This window comes from Chelonoidis abingdonii, chromosome 2, assembly GCF_003597395.2.
Source record: "Chelonoidis abingdonii isolate Lonesome George chromosome 2, CheloAbing_2.0, whole genome shotgun sequence".
Classification (NCBI taxonomy): domain Eukaryota; kingdom Metazoa; phylum Chordata; order Testudines; family Testudinidae; genus Chelonoidis; species Chelonoidis abingdonii.
In genome coordinates this window covers 84,025,154-84,043,518 of record NC_133770.1, presented here as the reverse complement: position 1 = coordinate 84,043,518, position 18,365 = coordinate 84,025,154, and the positions used below count along the sequence as shown (strand labels likewise).

At 37.8% G+C, this 18,365-nt stretch overlaps 1 protein-coding gene across 3 annotated transcripts; it reads right to left on the bottom strand.

Moving 5' to 3' along the window:
* Positions 1-516: 516 nt before the first annotated feature.
* On the bottom strand, positions 517-18,228 carry UBA5 (ubiquitin like modifier activating enzyme 5). 3 transcript variants are annotated; one of them, XM_032805873.2, is made up of 12 exons: positions 17,026-18,228; positions 14,736-14,781; positions 14,552-14,641; positions 10,995-11,104; positions 10,436-10,522; positions 9,479-9,563; positions 8,457-8,561; positions 8,111-8,238; positions 5,717-5,852; positions 4,720-4,795; positions 3,827-3,933; positions 517-3,006 (listed from the first exon to the last, which is right to left on the bottom strand). In XM_032805873.2, exons 1-12 carry the CDS (start codon positions 17,169-17,171, stop codon positions 2,920-2,922), a joined length of 1,203 nt encoding a protein of 400 aa, XP_032661764.1. In that variant the 5' UTR covers positions 17,172-18,228; the 3' UTR covers positions 517-2,919. The 3 variants fall into 3 exon arrangements, with proteins under 3 accessions (XP_032661764.1, XP_074918618.1, XP_032661767.1); XM_075062517.1 differs by having other exon boundaries at positions 14,557-14,641; XM_032805876.2 differs by lacking the exons at positions 5,717-5,852; positions 8,111-8,238.
* Between the last annotated feature and the right edge of the window lie 137 nt (positions 18,229-18,365).

Here is an 18,365-nt window from a genome sequence, read left to right as displayed (position 1 = left end):
AGAGGGGGCTTGTCTATGTGGTCAGTTTGTGCATGGCAAGCCTGGGTGTAAATCTGCAGCCCACCAGCCTTCACACTAACTGGCCATTGGGACCCTGATACCACACACACAAATTTCTATTGTGTGCTTTGATTTAAACTCTGTTTTGAAATAGATTGAAGTGCACTATAGAACTTTTAGTGCATGGTAGCAGTCCACACAGCCTCTGAGTGTGCACCATGCTAATCCACTGTAAATTTACACCCCAGCTTGTCATGCATGAACTGATGCCGTAGACAAGCTCTGACTGATATCTTTGTCCTCTTTAGTGAAAGCTTTTTAATTGGTATGAGTTATATCCACTTTTTTAGTAGGAATATGCTTTTTCACTGAGTAACCTGAGAGAAAAATATTATAAATTAATTGGGAACTGGTGTACACCTCTCAATTTTAGTAGAGAGAAACTGCTCATTAAACTCCAGTATACAAGCATACTTGTATTAACCAGAAGAAAGAACAGAACAGCATCAGTGAATAGCAGTAAACTGATTTGTATTAAACTTACAATGGAGCATTTCTCCCAGTTAGTTACAATGATCAATTAAGTCTGTTTGTTTACAAACAATAAATTTAATAAATTCACTAATTTAAAAATAACGCTCCTTTTCATACGTTAGAGTTCAGTGTCAGATCTATGAGGAAACTTCATTCGTGAACAAATCCATTTATTCAGCTAGTGTTAAAGTGCCAAGGCTGTTTATCTCAAAGGGATACTATTTATCTTCCCCTTTTCCCCACTTTTACGGTGAGCCATTAAGTCAATTCTGCACCCTCACCTTCCTTCAGCATTTTTTTCTGAATAGAAAAAGAAATATTTAAATAAGAATGTAACTTGGGAATGATTAGTTTTATACTGCTGCAATTAAAAATGTACAAAATCAAAACTGACATTGAGCACTTAGTTGAAGAAACTTCTAACTGACTGCACAAACGATGAGGTTCTTGCAGCATAGGAAAAGCTGTTTTTATCTAGACAAAAATTGTAATCTTCTAAATTTCGAACAGATAGATGTTTGACTTCTTTGTAATGGTGTCCGAAACAAGTGTAATAGCTCTCTTGATTTTCCTTCTGTAGAAAACATATCCTACCAAGTCCTGTTCGTAGATGAAATTGAAGCGTTTGTATATTTGGTATAAGCCAAATTCTATGTAACTTAATGAACACAGTAGAACTCCACATCAAAACTGATAGTGTCTTCCAGTGTATCAGCAGAGATTTAACGGTACAGACCCATAGCAAGGTCTCATTAGTAAAATTCACTGTTAAAAATTTAAGTTGATAGTATATTGTAGCTTACCACATAAATGAACAAAGTTAGCAAAAATATACAGCATTGAAGTGTATTTGTTCACTGAGTTACAAAAAAAATCAGACATTCCTCTTAGATTTCTCAGTCAGAGAAATACCATGGTTCTTTTTAGACTTCTAAATTCCAATATGCTTTAATTGCAAAGGTGAAAAACATCATCAGCCACAGGGCTTTTTTTTTTAAATTAGTTTTAAACACTGGTACATAGTCATCTGCAAAGTTAGGTCTAGACTCCACCACCTCACTTTACAATTTGGAATGGGCAAGTGTAAAAGTTGCTTTGCTAACTATAGTCAGTCAAGAACTATTTTGCATACTCTAACATCATCTCTAATAATTTTATATATGTATTAATTACTATTTTTGTAAAACTACATAGGATAAAATTGTAAATAGCTCCCTTTTTATAAAGCTGTCAGCCATGTAAAGTAGTAGCTAAATCAGGGGTTCTCAAACTTTTGTACTGGTGACCCCTTTCACACAGCAAGCCTCTGAGTGCAACCCCCCCGCTTACAAATTAAAAATACTTAAATATATTTAAACACTATTATAAATGCTGGAGGCAAAGCGGGGTTTGGGGTGGAGGCTGACAGCTTGCAACCCGCCCATGTAATAACTTTGAGAACCCCTGAACTAAATGCTAGCCAAATAATTCTAAATGGATTTTAGAATTATAACTAGCTTTTAAAAGTAAACAAAGAATGGTTTTTAGGTGTTTTTGAGAAGACTGACGTTTCCTGTGCAGTTAATTTTTTTCAGTGATAAGTCATAGTCATGTTTACATAGTAAAAATGCTCATCAGCTGCAGTGATGGCATGCTAGGAGCTGTTTTGGTCAACTCAGTCGTTGACACAGTAACAAAGAATTCATATCAAAACACTTGTGCCTTACAACTGCATACTCACACCACTGTCAAACACAAAGCAATGCATACATAAATACTTGTTTATGAAAGAATAGGGATGTGACACAAACTGACAAATCACTCAATCCTTTAAAATTTATGAATTTAGTGAAATTTATGGCCTATGAAAAGATTGAAGCCGTCCATTTACCCACAAAACAGGTACAGCCACACTACAAACTTAGACAACATAGCCCATTGAACAGTAGCCAGCTGGATGCTTACAACTGCCACGAATCTGGTTTACATTTGAAGCAATATACATGTTAAAGACTCCATTATCAATCCCCTGGACCACTCCATCCAGATAAGGTTACTCCACCTTTAATTTCCCCCATATTGCCAACATGTGGAATATCATTCCACATCATGTGCAATGCTTACCTTTTTTGTGTCAGTTTGTCTATTATCTTTAATTTTCCCTAGAGATTTGGACCCTAGCATGAGGAGAAATAAACTTACAGCAGTACAACTTTGTATTTTAACGCAGTATATAGATAGACAGCAGAATACAGTTATGAGATGGCATCTCCAAGTTTTTATAGTTCTGTTTTACCAAAAGTTCAAGTTTTAAGAAAGGAATTTCTTACAGGACTTTTTCTTGTGATATTTCTCGATTCAGCTCTAGTGCAAGATCCCAAATGTTAAATTCAATATTCCATTTGCCTACATGTTCTTCATCTTGGCCATGAGTTCTTCTAGACTTTCCTCAGACTCTGCCACTGTTGTTTCCCCAGCTACAACATTCTCTTCCTATTACCAAAAGGAGGGAGCGGGGGGGGATATTTAGTTTTTTTGCTCTGAATAAAACAGGATATAATAGACCTAAGGAGTTCAGAATACACAGTTCTTGCAAGATCAGGCCCGAACATTACAACATATGCTATTCCATAGCCATTTACAGTTTTATATGTCTGACCCAAAATCCACTGGTAAACTCCATTCTGATTAGGATTTAAGAAAATAAGTTTTTCATGCATAAGTATGGAAGTCAGATTTCCCGGAGACTGTGCTTCAGCTTTATGGTAATAAAAGTAAATTTGTAGTTGGGGATTGGTCCTGCTTTGAGCAGGAGATTAGACTAGATGACCTCCTGAGGTCTCTGCCAACCCTGACATTCTATGATTCTATAAATTTGTAAAAATGGTTTTGCCTGCCTAAACAATCGGGGAATTCCTCAGCGTGCTTAAACCTCAACACAAATAGAGAAACTGAAATTCATTAATTCCTGTTGCCCTCAGAAGCTTCAAGCTAATGAATTGTTTAAAATAATTTTATTGTACAATCAAATTATTATTGCTTGAGTCTGTAAGATACACTCAGATTGAATGTACAGGCGTGCAATTTTACTAGAATTGTTACAGATGGGGTTTTACTATGGACAAATGGTAATAAGTTGATAACTCATGTATTTTCATCAGTTTATGTAATAACTGAATGCTTTTTAGTACATTCCAAAGGATACAGCAGACAACTGCTTTATAGTATTTTCCTCTATGACTAGTTTCACGTAATATAGAACCTTCTAATACTGTCATTAAATAAATCTATAAAAAGGATGATTTAACATTACCTTGTTTGGTATGGTATATGCTACTGTTATTCCATTTGGAAGATCAGGAAGTGGACCAGAAGCAGCCTTCAGTTCCTCTTCTGAAACCTCCGATACCAGCTCAATACCTAAGTGTCAAAATGTCAACTAATAATTTAAATAAAAAACTGTAATCAGAGGATCAAAGTTATTGCCATTAGATGAAAACTGCAGCAACCAGAGCTTATTAAAATAAAAAAAATACTTTAACAGTACATGCAGTAAGAGACCTTTTAAGTCAGATTCCCTTCAACATGTTTTAAATGGCTCCAGGGATGGGCCTTTCAGCTCCCCTATGGGTACTCTTTCATAGTCTAAGTCATTCATTGTAGGGACATTTTTTCCTGATAGTACGCTTATATTTTCATTTTATTAAAAATACAATATTCAGAGAGTAACTATTTTTAGAGTATATGAATTAAATTTTTTAGACAAGTGTGCTGACAGTTTCAGCCAAGCATTTTCTCAGTTGTTAATGCCCTTACAAGGAATTTTATATATATAACCCCTTATGTTACAGAAACCTGATTATAATGAATATTCGTTGACAAGCTCTTTAAAGAGACATGCAGATAAACTTAGACCCAAACTTGAGTTCTGTATAAAAGTTCCTGTAAAATCTAATGAATATTTTCACAAGATTAAAGAAGTTCAGATAAAATATTTTCTTCATTTTATTTAAACATACTTCTGTAGTGTTGAGATTGAACAGGTGAAAATTTAATGTATGAGAACCAAAACGTGAAACTGGTTTAGTTTAATTATCAGATTTATTAGAAGTGAAAAAATGTGAGTAACCGATAGTGTTTAATAAAGATTAGTTAAATTCCTTGATTTGTTGGTGGTGTCCGTTCAAGTTTGAGACAATTGCTTACCCCAATCATTGTCTTCATGAACTATTTCTTCTTCCTGTTCAACTACTACTTGTTTTGGTTGTGCAGCCTTTTTTTCCTGAAGAGACAACATGAAAAAACAAAACACAAACATGAATTTGTGGTTATTTTTGTTGCAAGACTGAGGAGAGTTAAGACAGTCTAAATATTTGTGTGAGTCTGTTTATGGCCTTTTAGGAAACATTTAAGGGTGACCTGCAAAGGATTAAAAAAGGGCATAGAGCCATAGAATATCAGGGTTGGAAGGGACCTCAGGAGATCATCTAGTCCAACCCCCTGCTCAAGGCAGGACCAATCCCCAGAGAGATTTTTGCTGCAGATCCTTAAATGGCTCCCTCAAGGATTGAACTCACAACCCTGGGTTTAAGAGGCCAGCATGCTCCTTTACTATGTATAAAGAAGGCCTGAAAGGATTTCTTCCCCCAATTCAACATCAATGACTAATGAAAATTTTGGGGAAAATAAGATTAATATTAAACACACACTCTTTAATTAAGAGGCTAAGAGAACTCACAATATACATCATCATTAAACCTTCCACAAATCTTAGAGCAAAAGCAGGGAAGAGCAAAGGTGACACTCTTGATATTTTTAATACAATATAAAAAATAATAAAAAAAAAGTTCAAATCTTCTTTATTCATCAGAAAGCAAAGCATAATTTTTTAAAGAAATCCATTAAATGTCATCTTTACACACTGTTAAGCACATACGTAAGAGGTTGCAGGATTGAGTACTAAGCGACAAATATTTTATTAGGTTGTTTTATCGCTTTGCCCAGGAAAAAACAAGTTTCATAAGTCACTTTGCTTACCTTTTACTTTAAGATGACCAACAAATACTTCTGAAAATATTTCAAATCATCTAACTTTAAAGTTTGTGCAACCATCAGGAAACAGCCTGTCAACACTGCTTTAGTACAGAATGATCTGCTTTATTTACCATAGACCTTCAGCATGCATTAACAGATGGATTTTTACCTTGTATTCTTCCTGCTGTTTCCTGCAATTTTTGTCATTGCAGTGTGGGTTTGGTTTCATGGCCATAGTTGGAAAGAAATCCTGCATCGCATTGTAACCAAGATAGTAACTCACAGTACCAAAATTTAATAAAAATCTGGAAAAACAGAATGAGAACTGCAGTGAAATGAAAGTCTTTTCTTGTTCGCAGCTCCAGAGTGAGTTACCTAAATGCTTTTTCCAGATGTTATATTTTGTATACCCTCAGGCGTGATACTGTATTGTTACCCTAAATTACTGGCATTTGATTTTAAATTACCTATACCAACTTCAGAAATTATGTAGTAGATCCTCACTTGGTGTAAATCAGCATAGCTTTATCAGATAATGGAGCTATTGTGAATTATACTGCATGAGAATTTGGCCCTATTTTTGTATAGATATAAATATGAGAGATGGATCCCGGATGAAATTTGATACTTGATTGCAAACCCAGGAAATCGTAAGTTTAGAACAGAGATCGGCAACCTTTGGCACGCAGTCCGTCAGGGAAAACCGCTGGCGGGCCGGGACAGTTTGTTTACCTGCAGTGTCGGCAGGTTCGGCCGATCGCAGCTCCCACTGGCCGTGGTTCACCGTTCCAAGACAATGGGGGCTGTGGGAAGCAGTGGCCAGCACAGCCGTTGGCCTGCGCCACTTCCTGCAGCCCTCATTGGCCTGGAATGGTGAACTGCGGCCAGCGGACACTGCAGGTAAACAAACCATTCCAGCCCGTCAGTGGATTTCCCTGATGGGCCGCATGCCAAAGGCTGCCGCTCCCTCATTTAGAATGTCTCATGGTGCAACCTTCCCCTCCACCCTACTTGTGTCCAATACCATTCAGTCAGGGTGGAATTTTCAAAAGCAATTAACATTGGCTTAACTCTCCTACCACTGAAGAAAAATCTTCAGTGGGGACAAAATTAGGCCAGGCTGACCTCTTGGAAATCACACATTAAAAACAGTTAATTTCTTATATTTATTACTAGAGAACCAAATTCTGCCTCTATGTAAATTCACACAACATACACTAAAGTCAATGGCACACCTCTGTAGCTGAAGGCAAAACAACCCTCTGTTTTACTTCACAAGATCTGGATTGTTTTTAATTCGGCATCTGCAGCTAACAGCATCTAGACAATTATCCCCAGAATAAGTTTGTCTAAAATAAGATTTTAACAGACGAACTCAAGAGACAAAAATCCTATTTTCCAAACTTAAAAATAAGGAAAGGAAAACAAGTTTATGCACACACAATTGTTCAAATTTTCTCATGAATACAGTTCTTTGAACAGCTGGAGTTTGTGATATTGTAGAAAATTTTACTATACAGTAAAAATATTTATAGCTGTTTTGCATCACTGAACAGAAACTATGCAGGACTAACTCTCTTCCTATGCTTTGTGCAAAGGAAAAATAAGTTATTCTGCTTTGACATTCTTCAAGACTTCGTAATTCAAGATGAATAAAAAAACCCAAGTATCGTGAAAGACCACTTGAAACAATCTGTAGAAAATGGTAGCTCCAAAACAAAAAGTTCAGTGACTCAGGATACGTCTACACCAAGGGTAGGCAAACTATGACATGCGTGCCGAAGGCGGCACACAAGCTCATTTTCAGTGGCACCCACACTGCCGGGGTCCTGGCCATCGGTCTGGGGGGCTCTGCATTTTAATTTAATTTTAAATGAAGCTTCTTAAACATTTTTAAAACCTTATTTACTTTACATACAACAATAGTTTAATTATATATTATAGACTTATAGAAAGAGACCTTCTAAAAATGTTAAAATGTATTACCGGCATGCGAAACCTTAAACTAGAGTGAATAAATGAAGACTCGGCACACCACCTCTGAAAGGTTGCCGACCCCTGGTCTACACTAGGGGAAAAAACAAACCTGTGGCAGCAAGTCTCAGAGCCTGAGTCAACTAACTCGGGCTCACGCTAAAGAGCTAAAAAATAGCAGTGTAGACTTTTCTGCTTAGGCTGGAGCCTGGGCTCTAAACCGCTCCCCTCAGGTTTCAGAGTATGGATTCCAGCCCAAGCAGGAACATCTACACTGCTATTTTTAGCCCCACAGTACCCGAATCAGTTGACCCAGGCTCTGAGACTTGCTGCCATAGGGTATTGTTTTGCAGTGTAGATGTACCCTCCTATCACATATCTTGGTATCAACTCCTTTAAGCAAATGCCTTTGTACATGAGTCTGTATAAATAGAGAGGCAGATCTGTCACTGGGAAAGAAAGATCACCAATCTCATAAGCTTATAAAGTCCTGAAGACGTGAAGCTCTAATGATCAGAAAGAAGCCTGTTGTATTCTTTATAACAAGATACTGTAAGTTTAGTCACAGAAGTTCATTCAAACAACTTACTTCAGAACATTTTGTACAAGAATCCCTGCAACTACTCCCATAGTAGTAGGAAGGCTGGCGGCACAAACTCCCTCTCGTTTTAATGTTTTTTCATCAATATTGGCAGCAACTACAAGTGGGGGAGCACACTGGGAGCAGAAAAAAAGCAATCTCATTAAAAAAAATTAATAAAAACCTCAGACCACACAAAGGCAATAACCAGAATTGCTCTGAACTAAAACAAGCTGTGGCTGTGTAGCCTTGAAATACCAGTTTCACACCACATATTCTGTTTTAAAAAGCACAAACTAGAAATATAGTGAATCCTAGATTTCTGAAAAGGACCCCTTAGCCAAGGATTGCATACCGCAAAACAAGCAGATTCACCAGGTATGATAAGTTGTATATGTCCTGAGACTGCATTTTCACTCACTCCAGATTCCATCCATGTTTGTCCCAGCTCATTGCAGGCCTTGAAAGCACAAACATACACAAGAGTTACTATAAATTAACACTAGAAGTTTGTTGCAAAAGGTTATTAGAAGGTTAAAGCCAGAAGACAAAAGAACTGTCAGATTAAAAGAGGTCTGGCTGTAAACAATTTCTGTGTCTTTTTTTTTAGTAATTCTGACAACAATAAAAATCGAAGGCCAAATATGGGTATTGGATTCAGGAAGGCAGATCTCTGCACTTGTCTGGAGCACCATAAAAAAAATCAGTGGGGGTCTGCGCAAGTACAGGGCTCCAACTCACAGTTGCCAGATCAGGGCCCAGGAGTCTAATATGGTTTATTAGGATTTTCTATTCAATTTCTTTACTGTTTTCTCCCTTTATTTATTTTACATACATGCACACACAAGAATGGATTTATTATGTTTATACATTTATGTGTGTCATATATACACATGCTGATCAAGCTAGCAGGTGGATGGCAACAAAAATGTTTGTTTTGGACAATACACTGCATTTGTTACAACTGTGAAGGAAAATCACATAGTAAAAACTGTATACTGCCTTAAAAATGTACATCAAAATAGAACGATTCTTATCAAATTTTCCATAAGATAGTTATACAAAGAAAGTCATTAGTGAATTTAGACAGGGTTTACAAGATGACTCAATACAAATAAAATTTAACAAAAATACACTTTTCCGTTACTAACCATTACTTACTATCACATGTAATCTGTTTTATGTCTACTCTTTATGTTCTAAGAACTGAATGAAAAGCTCATTTCCTCCCCACATTTCCTTATTTTCACATATATTAACAGATTCCTTAATAAGGTTTTGCCTTCTTTATGGTGCACATAACTTCTGTAAATAATAATGGAAGAATGTATTAGCAAACCTACAAGAATATGCACAGGCCTCAGATGCTGTACTTACAGTGTTAATTGCCATACGAGCTTCAAAGTTGTCCACGCAGCTCAGTACAAGATCAACAGGTTTCCCTTCTTCTAACCCACCATAACTAAAGTAAATACCACAGTTTACATGAGGACGGTTTGCAAAACACATTAAAATTGTAGTCAAGACATTTCATTCTTTTCATTACATAAATTGATGGGACATATATTCCTATCTAACAAAACAGTCTGGATCCTATTTAACACTCACAGTCTCAAACAAAACCCTGTTTATCCACAATGTAAAGGGACATCCATAGAATTAAGTAAAAAAGGAAGTCCTTAAAAATGGGGTCATCTGAGGAATCATAAGAGATTCAGATAAGAGGATATTTCAGACTAAAGGAAATATCACTGGGTATAATTTGCACCTCTTACAAATTTAAAGAAGTGTAGTATAAATTTTTATTTCCCCTAATGGTTTCTCTTTGCATAACATAGACTCATAGACTCATAGGTCAGAAGGGACCAATATGATCATCTAGTCTGACCTCCTGCACAAGGCAGGCCACAAAACCCTACCCATACACATTTATATCTGCAGTCATTTCAGAACTAATTTGTGAGATATTAATTACATTGGAAATGAGAGTCAAGCTACTCAAAAGAAAGGATTGCGCAATTTGATGTCTTTTTAAAGCAGTATGACAACATACAGAATCTTCAATTTGGCGGGAAAGCTAAAAATACACTAATATAAACAAGGAACAAATTTAATTTAAAGTGAGACAAAAGTAAATGCTATTTACCAAGATCTACTTGGATAACAGGACTAGGAAACAGAAAAGTGTCTTTATATTCATATATTTTACATAAAATGTGATTGTCTTCCAGTTGGAGGCCTGTTTAAAAAAATTATGAAGCCAATAGAGTATTTTAGACTTTATTTACCAACAAACATCAAAAGAAGTCGTGTGCTTTTCTAAATTTTTTTTACCTTATTCTGTCCATGAAATGTTGGAAGTTATCCACTGTTGTGATATTGTAGTTATGTACTTCAAACTGAACATCGGGATTAATATTCCTTATAAAGAAAATAAAATCAGTCAATAGTGATAATGAATGCAGTAGCAACCTCAAAGAACTCTCTCACTCATCCAAGTCACAAGCACTGCTGGAATTTTTAGAAACAGACTTTAGCTTACAAAAGATTAGCTATTACAGCTATTCTGGCAAAGCCTTCTACCACAGACACAGCCACTACTGGCAAAAATGTGCTTATGCCAGTTCTCTGAATGAAAAACTTTACTGGCAAAAATCACTTTTTGCTGGTCTAACTGCATCTGCACTAAGGCTTTTCCAGTGTAAAAATGTCATTAACAAATAAATAAAAACTCCTACATCTACCCAAGTTTATACCAGGAAAAATTCTAGTGAAGCTCAGTCCTTGAATTCCATATGAACATGCAACTTTGTTGTGGGTTTTTTCTGTAGAGTGAAATATCTAAGTTTGAAATAGCATCCCATGTTAAACATATCTGATACCTACTATATACCTCAAAGTATGCTCCGCTGCCTGCACTTTACTTAGTCCAGCTTGATGAGGTTGGAAGAAGAGCCTGTTCATGTTCGCCAGCTCCACCTTGTCATAATCAAACAGTAGCAGCTACAATGAAGATTATAATAATATATATGAATTTTCAATGGGTCTCTGCTGATGAACACCATGTTGGTATTATAAACAGCAAACTGTGACAGTACCTGATCCTATAAATACATCTGAGTAGTTCCATCCATTTTACTGAGTCTACTCAAGTGCAAACCATTATTGAGGTGTATGGACTGCAGGACTGGGCCCTAAACTACTGGTCACTAAGACCTGAGAAAACCAAACTGTTTAGATCAAGTCATCAGAACGATGGTTAACAGAACACATTTATCTAAAACAAGCAGAACATTCAGGAGATTATCCACATCAACAGACACTAACTTTAGTGACTTTTCTTTTGACGTTCCTACATGTGATTATTTCAAGCTAATTTCTGTTTGTATTTTTGAGTTGCAAATCTAGCATGTAGATAACAATTACTCATTTTCAATGACTAGCTAATACAGAAGAACATCTGATATGTCAATTCGTATCAGGTCAGTAGACCAAAGAGTCAAGTATCCTGTCTTAGACAGAGGCCATTACCAGCTGCTTCAGAAGAAATCATAGAATCATAGGATTGAAAGGGACCTTGAGAGGTCATCTAGTCTAGTCCCCTGCACTCATGGCAGGACTAAGTATTATTTAGACAAGGAGTTCTAAACCTTTTTTTTTCCCTGAGGCCCCTCACAACATGCTATAAAAACTCCACGGCCCACCTATGCCACAATACTTGTTTTTCTGCATATAAATGCCAGGGCTGGCGTTAAGGAGTAGCAAGCAGGGCAGTTGCTGGGGGCCCCACTTCACAGGGCACCCTGCAAAGCTGAGTTGCTTCTGCGTCTGCTTCACCCCTGGGTGGCAGGGTTCAAGGTCCCAAGCTTCATCCCTGTGTGGCAGGGCTTAGACTTTCTGCCCTGGGCCCTAGTGAATCTAACACTGGTCGTGCTTAGCAGACCCCCAGAAACCTGCTCATAGCCCCCCAGATCCCTGGTTGAGAACCACTGATCTAGATCATCCCTAGCATGTGTTCGTCTAACCTGCTCTTAAAAATCTCCAATGATAGATTCCACAACCTCCCTAGGCAATTTATTCCAGTGCTTAACCACCCTGACAGTTAGGAAGTTTTTCTTAATGTCCAACCTAACCGCCCTTGCTGCAATTTAAGTCCATTCCTACTTGTCCTATCCTCAGAGGCTAAGGAGAACAATTTTTCTCCTCGCTTTTGTAAGGAAACCTTTTATGTAGCTTGAAAACTTGTTATCATTACCCCTTTCAGTCTCTCTTCTCCAAACTCAGACAAACCAATGTTTGTGTCATCTTCCATCATAGGTCATGTTTTGCTAGCCATCTTATTCATTTTGTGTTGCTCTTTCTCTGGACTTCTCCTGACCAAATCCGTGTCCGACATCGTTTCCGAATGTGGCACAAGAATTGGGCAAATACTGTCTAGTTAAGGGCTAATCCAGTGTGGGTAGAGCGGAGAAATTACTTCTCTGCGCTTACAAGACTCTAATCATCCAGAATTATGGTTTTACTTTTTGTTTTTTTTTTTTTGCAACAGTGTTACACTGTTGACTCATATTTAGCTTGTGACTGCTAAGCACTCCTTTCTCACCTTGTATGTGTGCAACTGATTGTTCCTTCCTAAGTGGAGTACTTTGCATGTGTCCTTACTGAATTTCATCCTATTTACTTCAGACCATTTCTCCAGTTTGTCCAGATCATTCTGATGTTTAATCCTATCCTTCAAGTCACTTGAAACCTCTCCCAGCTTGGTATTGTGCACAAATTTTATAAGTGTACTCTCTCGGCCATTACTGTATCTAAATCACTGATGACGATACTGAACAGAACCAGACTCAGAAGTAATCCCTGTGGGACCCCACTTAATACACCCTTCCAGCTTGACTGCGAACAACTGATAACTAACTACTCTCTGGGTATGGTTTTCCAAGCAGTTATGCACCCATCTTACAGTAGCTCCATCTAGGTTGTATTTCCCTAGTTTGTTTATGAGAAGGTAATGTGATACAGTATTAAAGGCCTTACTAAAGTCAAGATATACCACATCTGCCACCACTTCCCCCCATCCACAAGGCTTATTAGCCTGTCAAAGAAAGCTATTAGGTTGGTTTGACATGATTTGTTCTTGACAAATCCATGCTGCCTGTTACTTATCACCTTATCATCATCTAGGTGTTTGCAAACTGATTGCTCAATTATTTGCTCCATTATCTTTCTGGGTACTGAAATTAAGCTGACTGGCATGTAATTCCCTGGGTTCTCCTTATTTCCTCTTTTTATAGAGACACTCTATTTGCCCTTTTCCAGTCCTCTAGAATCTCTCCTGTCTTCCATGACTTTTTTCAGGTCATCACTAAGGGTTCAGATATCTCCTCAATCGACTCCTTGAGTATTCTAGGATGTATTTTATCAGGCACAGGTGATGGGAAGACATCTTCCTGGATTAAGTAATTTTTAACTTGTTCTTTCCCCATTTTCGTCTCTGATCCTGCCTCATTTTCACTGACATTTACTAAATTAGACGTCAAATCGCAACTAAGCTTTTTGGTGAACACCGAAACAAAAAAGTCATTTAGCACTTTGGCCATTTGCACATTTTTTGTTATTGTTTTTTCCCCCTCATTGAGTAATGCGCCTGCCTTGTCCTTGCTCTTCCTTCGAATGTATTTGAAGAATGTTTTCTTGTTACCCTTTATGTCTGTAGCTATTTTATGTAAATGATATAACCTGCTTATTAGGATGAGTTATGATATAACCTCCTCCTAAGGTTTCTTCCTCACCCCAAAGAGATAGAGGTTAGCTTTTGCCTTGAAGCATGAATGTTTAGATCCCTTCCTACACTTAAAAAACCCTGTACTATATTAACTCTGGATGTTCTCGTTACCCATATAAATCTAATTTATCCTGCTGCTAAGCTCTTGGCCTCTATATCATGTGACAATGAATTCTATGTATTAACTGTGCATTGTGTGAAAAATTGTGTCCACTTATTTGTTTTAAATTCATTGCCTCTCAATTTAATTTAATGTCCCCTTGTTCTTATTTTTATGAGAAACAGAAGTGCTCAATCTTCCTTCTCTGCATTATGCACCCCCACCCCCTGCAATTTTTATTAATAGCTTTTCCTCCTCCACTGCCTTCTATGGCTGAACTAAAAGCAATACAGAAGGAACCTGATCCAACAGAGTGTGCAGCACCCAACTGAGGGTGATTTGCAACATACAGGACTAGGCCCTAGGTAAGGCTAGTCTACTTGACCAGAGAACAAGTTACCTCAGAAGACTCATCATTTTCAATGTTTTTGTCAGTATTACTCTTTTGTTTGCTTCAGCCGACTAACATTGGTGCAGACTCAAACAAGAAATCCATCTTGCCAGTACCTATCATATACAGGACTAGTTCATCTGTTTATTAGTACATGAAGAAAATGTATATTACCTTACCAATGCCACATCTTGTCAACATTTCAGCAGTCACACTGCCAACTCCACCAACACCTACTACTGCTACCGTAAAGGTACGGATTTTCTGTAACAAGAAAAATAAATACAGAGTAGTATGTTACAAAGTAGCCTCCATGAGAGGAAGTAAAAACAATTTTCTAAAACAAATATAATCATACCTCATAATCTTTCACAATTCCCATTCGTTTTAATGCCATCAGGCGGCTAGGAAAAACAAAACAAATAAATTAAAAAACCATCCAACATAGTCAAGGAAAGCTCTCTCAAAATCACTGAGATTCAACTTTTTACTGTTGCTCAAATAGTTGTGACAAAGAACAAGCCCCAGAGGAGCTCAAAATAGAATTAACAGTTGCACACTAAATGCTGTGGAATTCTTGACTACAGAGAAGGGACACAAAAGAGGAAAGATTAGCATCTATAATTTTATTTCTGAAATATTTAGATTTATACTACTCCACTAAGGTATCTAAAAGAAAAAGATTCAGAATATGAATATTTATGATAGTACTCCTCTAAGATTATTTTTAAAAATTGTTAAGTTTAAGCAATCAATTAAAGATGTACTGAAGACTAGAAGACTAAAACTAAAATAAAATGGTAAATTATTTGAAAATAAACATAATAATGTTGATAAATTCAAAAGCAAAGAAAATGAGTTAATGGCTTTGAAATCAACACTAACATAAAATGTCGTATTTCTCACCAGATACTATAATCTCTTCCCTGAAATCTAATATTAAGTAGTCTCTAAAGCAGATTACAATAATCAAATTTTCCACTTGTAGCTAGCTGTTATCAAGAACAATCTGAGACCCTTAATTTATATTATTTTCCTTTTATTTTATTTGTTTTCCAATTCTATTTCAAAAGTTTATGCATTTCAGAAAGTTGAAGTATTAGGCACACTTCAGAATGAAAGCCACTATGTCACTATATCATACAACCAACCTGCTAGCATCACCATCACATTCTGTAAGCAGCAGCTTGGAAAAAAACAAACATTTCCTGCTAGCTTCAGAAGAACATGACTTTAACTCTTCTGCATACTGGGTTTCTAACGAATAAACCGAAGACCTCTGTGCTCATTACACTTAAAACTGCTAAGTGGACATGAATGAAGTGAGAATGGAAACCTATATCTATGCATAGAACACTAGGACCCCACTGGTGCAAGCACTTACATGCTTTACTTTATTAGTGTGAATAGTCCCACTGAAACAAATGAGACTATTCACAGTATTATTGTTTGCAGGATTAGGAGGGAGAAAGAGGGAGAGGAGCATGTACACACAATTTCAATTATTTTGAGGACTAATGTGGCTGCAATAACTGTTTTCCCAATGCCAGGCTAATGCCCTCATAACTACCTTAAAAACAAAACAAAACAAAACAAAACAAAAAATCTTTCAGGGAGAACAATCTTTTTAACTCCAATACTTGACTATGAGAGAAATTTGAAGGTACTGAGCTATTTTCAGGTTCTGAGGACAACTAGAAGTGAAAGGATTAAACACAATGCTGGTACTGACACATTTTAAATAGTAATACTTTGCACTAATATGCACTTTTTATAGAGGATAAGAGTGCTTTACAAAAGGTACTGTATCTACTCTATTATTATTTTATTGCTGTATAAGTGCAAAGTATTACAATTTGAAGTGTTCCTAAAGAAGGACTATTTTAAACCTATATATTATTATTTAATCCCAGGGCAAACTGAGGAACAGAAAGGTTATGGGACTGATTCTCAAAAGTGGTGAAATCCATAAGTTAGGCACTGAAAATCCTCTGCGCCTATGATAATCAGCCTCTAAATGACCCAATGTGCAAAAGTAAATTAGTGGGGGGGAAACAGGGGTCCCAACTTCCATTTCTTCCCAAATATTGTATACTATTTCCTTATGAGTAACTTCTCCATAACTAACTCATAGTAAAATACTCCACTCTTAAAGACAGAAAATATAAAATAGTGTTATAATTCATCACCAAGAGACAGGTAGGGTTTTGGGCGAGATGAAGTGGGGTGGCACATCACACCACTTCTCAGTGAATTAAACTGCGGCAGATGTCTTAATTTGCTTAATACATAGCATCTCCTAAACAGGGGTCGGGATCAGACCTTCCCCTCCCCACACAGTATAGGGAGCCTCCCTGTCCCCACAAATCCCGTGCACAACAGCCCCCATATGGCAGCTCTCTCAAGTCTCAATAAAACAGGTGCTGACTCCTGCTCTCTTCCTTCTCCTTCATAACAACACCCCACATGGCAGCACCCCCTCTGTTACCCCAAACCCCTACGTGCCAAGCTTGCCCCCACTGTCCCCAGATGGCAGGGCCCCTTCCCCCACTCCCCGTGGCAGCCCTGTCCCTTCCTCCCACGCCCACAGGGCTGTCCCTCCCCATAGGGCAGCTACCCTCTCCCCTAGAGCAGCCCCCTGCCGTCACCTGTAGGGGTTGGAGTCTTTCACCTCCGGGCTCATCCTCTCGATGCGAGCCCGCTGGCCCTGCCCGCCACCCCGCTCCCTGGCCAGCGCCTCCTCCAGCTCCCGGACGCGGAGCTGCAGCTCCTCCACCAGACTGGCCGAGTCCATGGCAGAGGCTCGAGACGGCCACACGCTCGGCCCGGCAGCGCAGAGACACGTCCCCACTCCCAGAAGGCTTCCGGCCCGGAGCCCCACGAGCAGGGTCCTCCCCGCTGCAACCCAGCCCGCGAGGAGAGTTCCGGGCACAAAAGAGCCCGAGCTGCAGGAGGGAATGTGGTGGCTAGTCTACGGCTGTCTGTGATGTGTGCACGACGGATTATCATAATAATAACGATCAATAAATAGAAAATAAATGTTAGTGACTGACCCGGTGAAGTCAGAGCCCAAAACTTTGCATCTGATAATAACAATATGTAGAGACACTATTAGAGGAACAGAGATACATCGCTCTGTACAGGAGACATACATAAGGCCATGCACAGTATTATAGACGATATATGCACTGCATTGTACAGGAGGCGCAGACACTGCTTTTTACTTAGAAGATAGACACCTTATGGGGAATACACAGTTATTATAAACATTTATGGTCCATCTGTGGCATATTTTGATTCAAAATATCCTGCATTACCAACCCTAAGCATTCAAAAAATCTTGAGTCAGGCCCCTAAAAATCAGGAACTTAGCTGAAAAATAAAGAGATTTTACAAAATAATACATTTTGGGTTCTTTATATTTGTCTTCTATTTTTTGAGACTTTAAGGTTCAAATTTTCAATGCTTTCAGACCAACCATGAGGGCTAGAAACTTCCATTTTTCAGTGAAGGCCACAATTCTTATGCAACCACTTGACTCCGGAATTTGGAAGTTTAAGAAAAAAACGAAATATAGCAAGATTTGTGATAAAAATCAGGGTAATGTCACATTATTTTCATTTAAACGTCACACAGCAGTCTTAAAAGCTGATGTTTCAACATGGTTTTCACTCACTGTTGTGACACCGTTGTAGGTTAAACATTACAACATGATTGCTGTGATGAAGTTGTGAGTTAAAAGTCACCTTGTGGTTGTCTGTGATACATTGCAACCAGGTTGTCGTTCGCATGTCACAATGTGATTGCACGTGAAATGCTCTGGCCAGAACTAGGGTTGGAATCTTCTAAACCCGAATGAAAACAAAGCCCGAAGTGTTCTGATTTTACAGATTTAAAAGTTTATTAGAAAATATTTAAATAAAGATAATACAAAGAGTTCGATGTGTCAGTCACTAGTCATCGGGGGGCAACATACAGAGTATGGGGG

What these genes read in the sequence shown, in the direction of transcription:
- UBA5 (XM_032805873.2), bottom strand. Translation starts at nt 17,171, where the DNA reads ATGGACTCGGCCAGTCTGGTGGAGGAGCTGCAGCTCCGCGTCCGGGAG. An exon ending in GTGAATCTGCTTGTTTTGCG is followed by an intron (nt 8,239 to 8,456) that starts GTATGCAATCCT and finishes TTCTGCTCCCAG; the next exon opens with TGTGCTCCCCCACTTGTAGT. An exon ending in CTTGTACAAAATGTTCTGAA is followed by an intron (nt 5,853 to 8,110) that starts GTAAGTTGTTTG and finishes CTGTTTTTCCAG; the next exon opens with ATTTTTATTAAATTTTGGTA.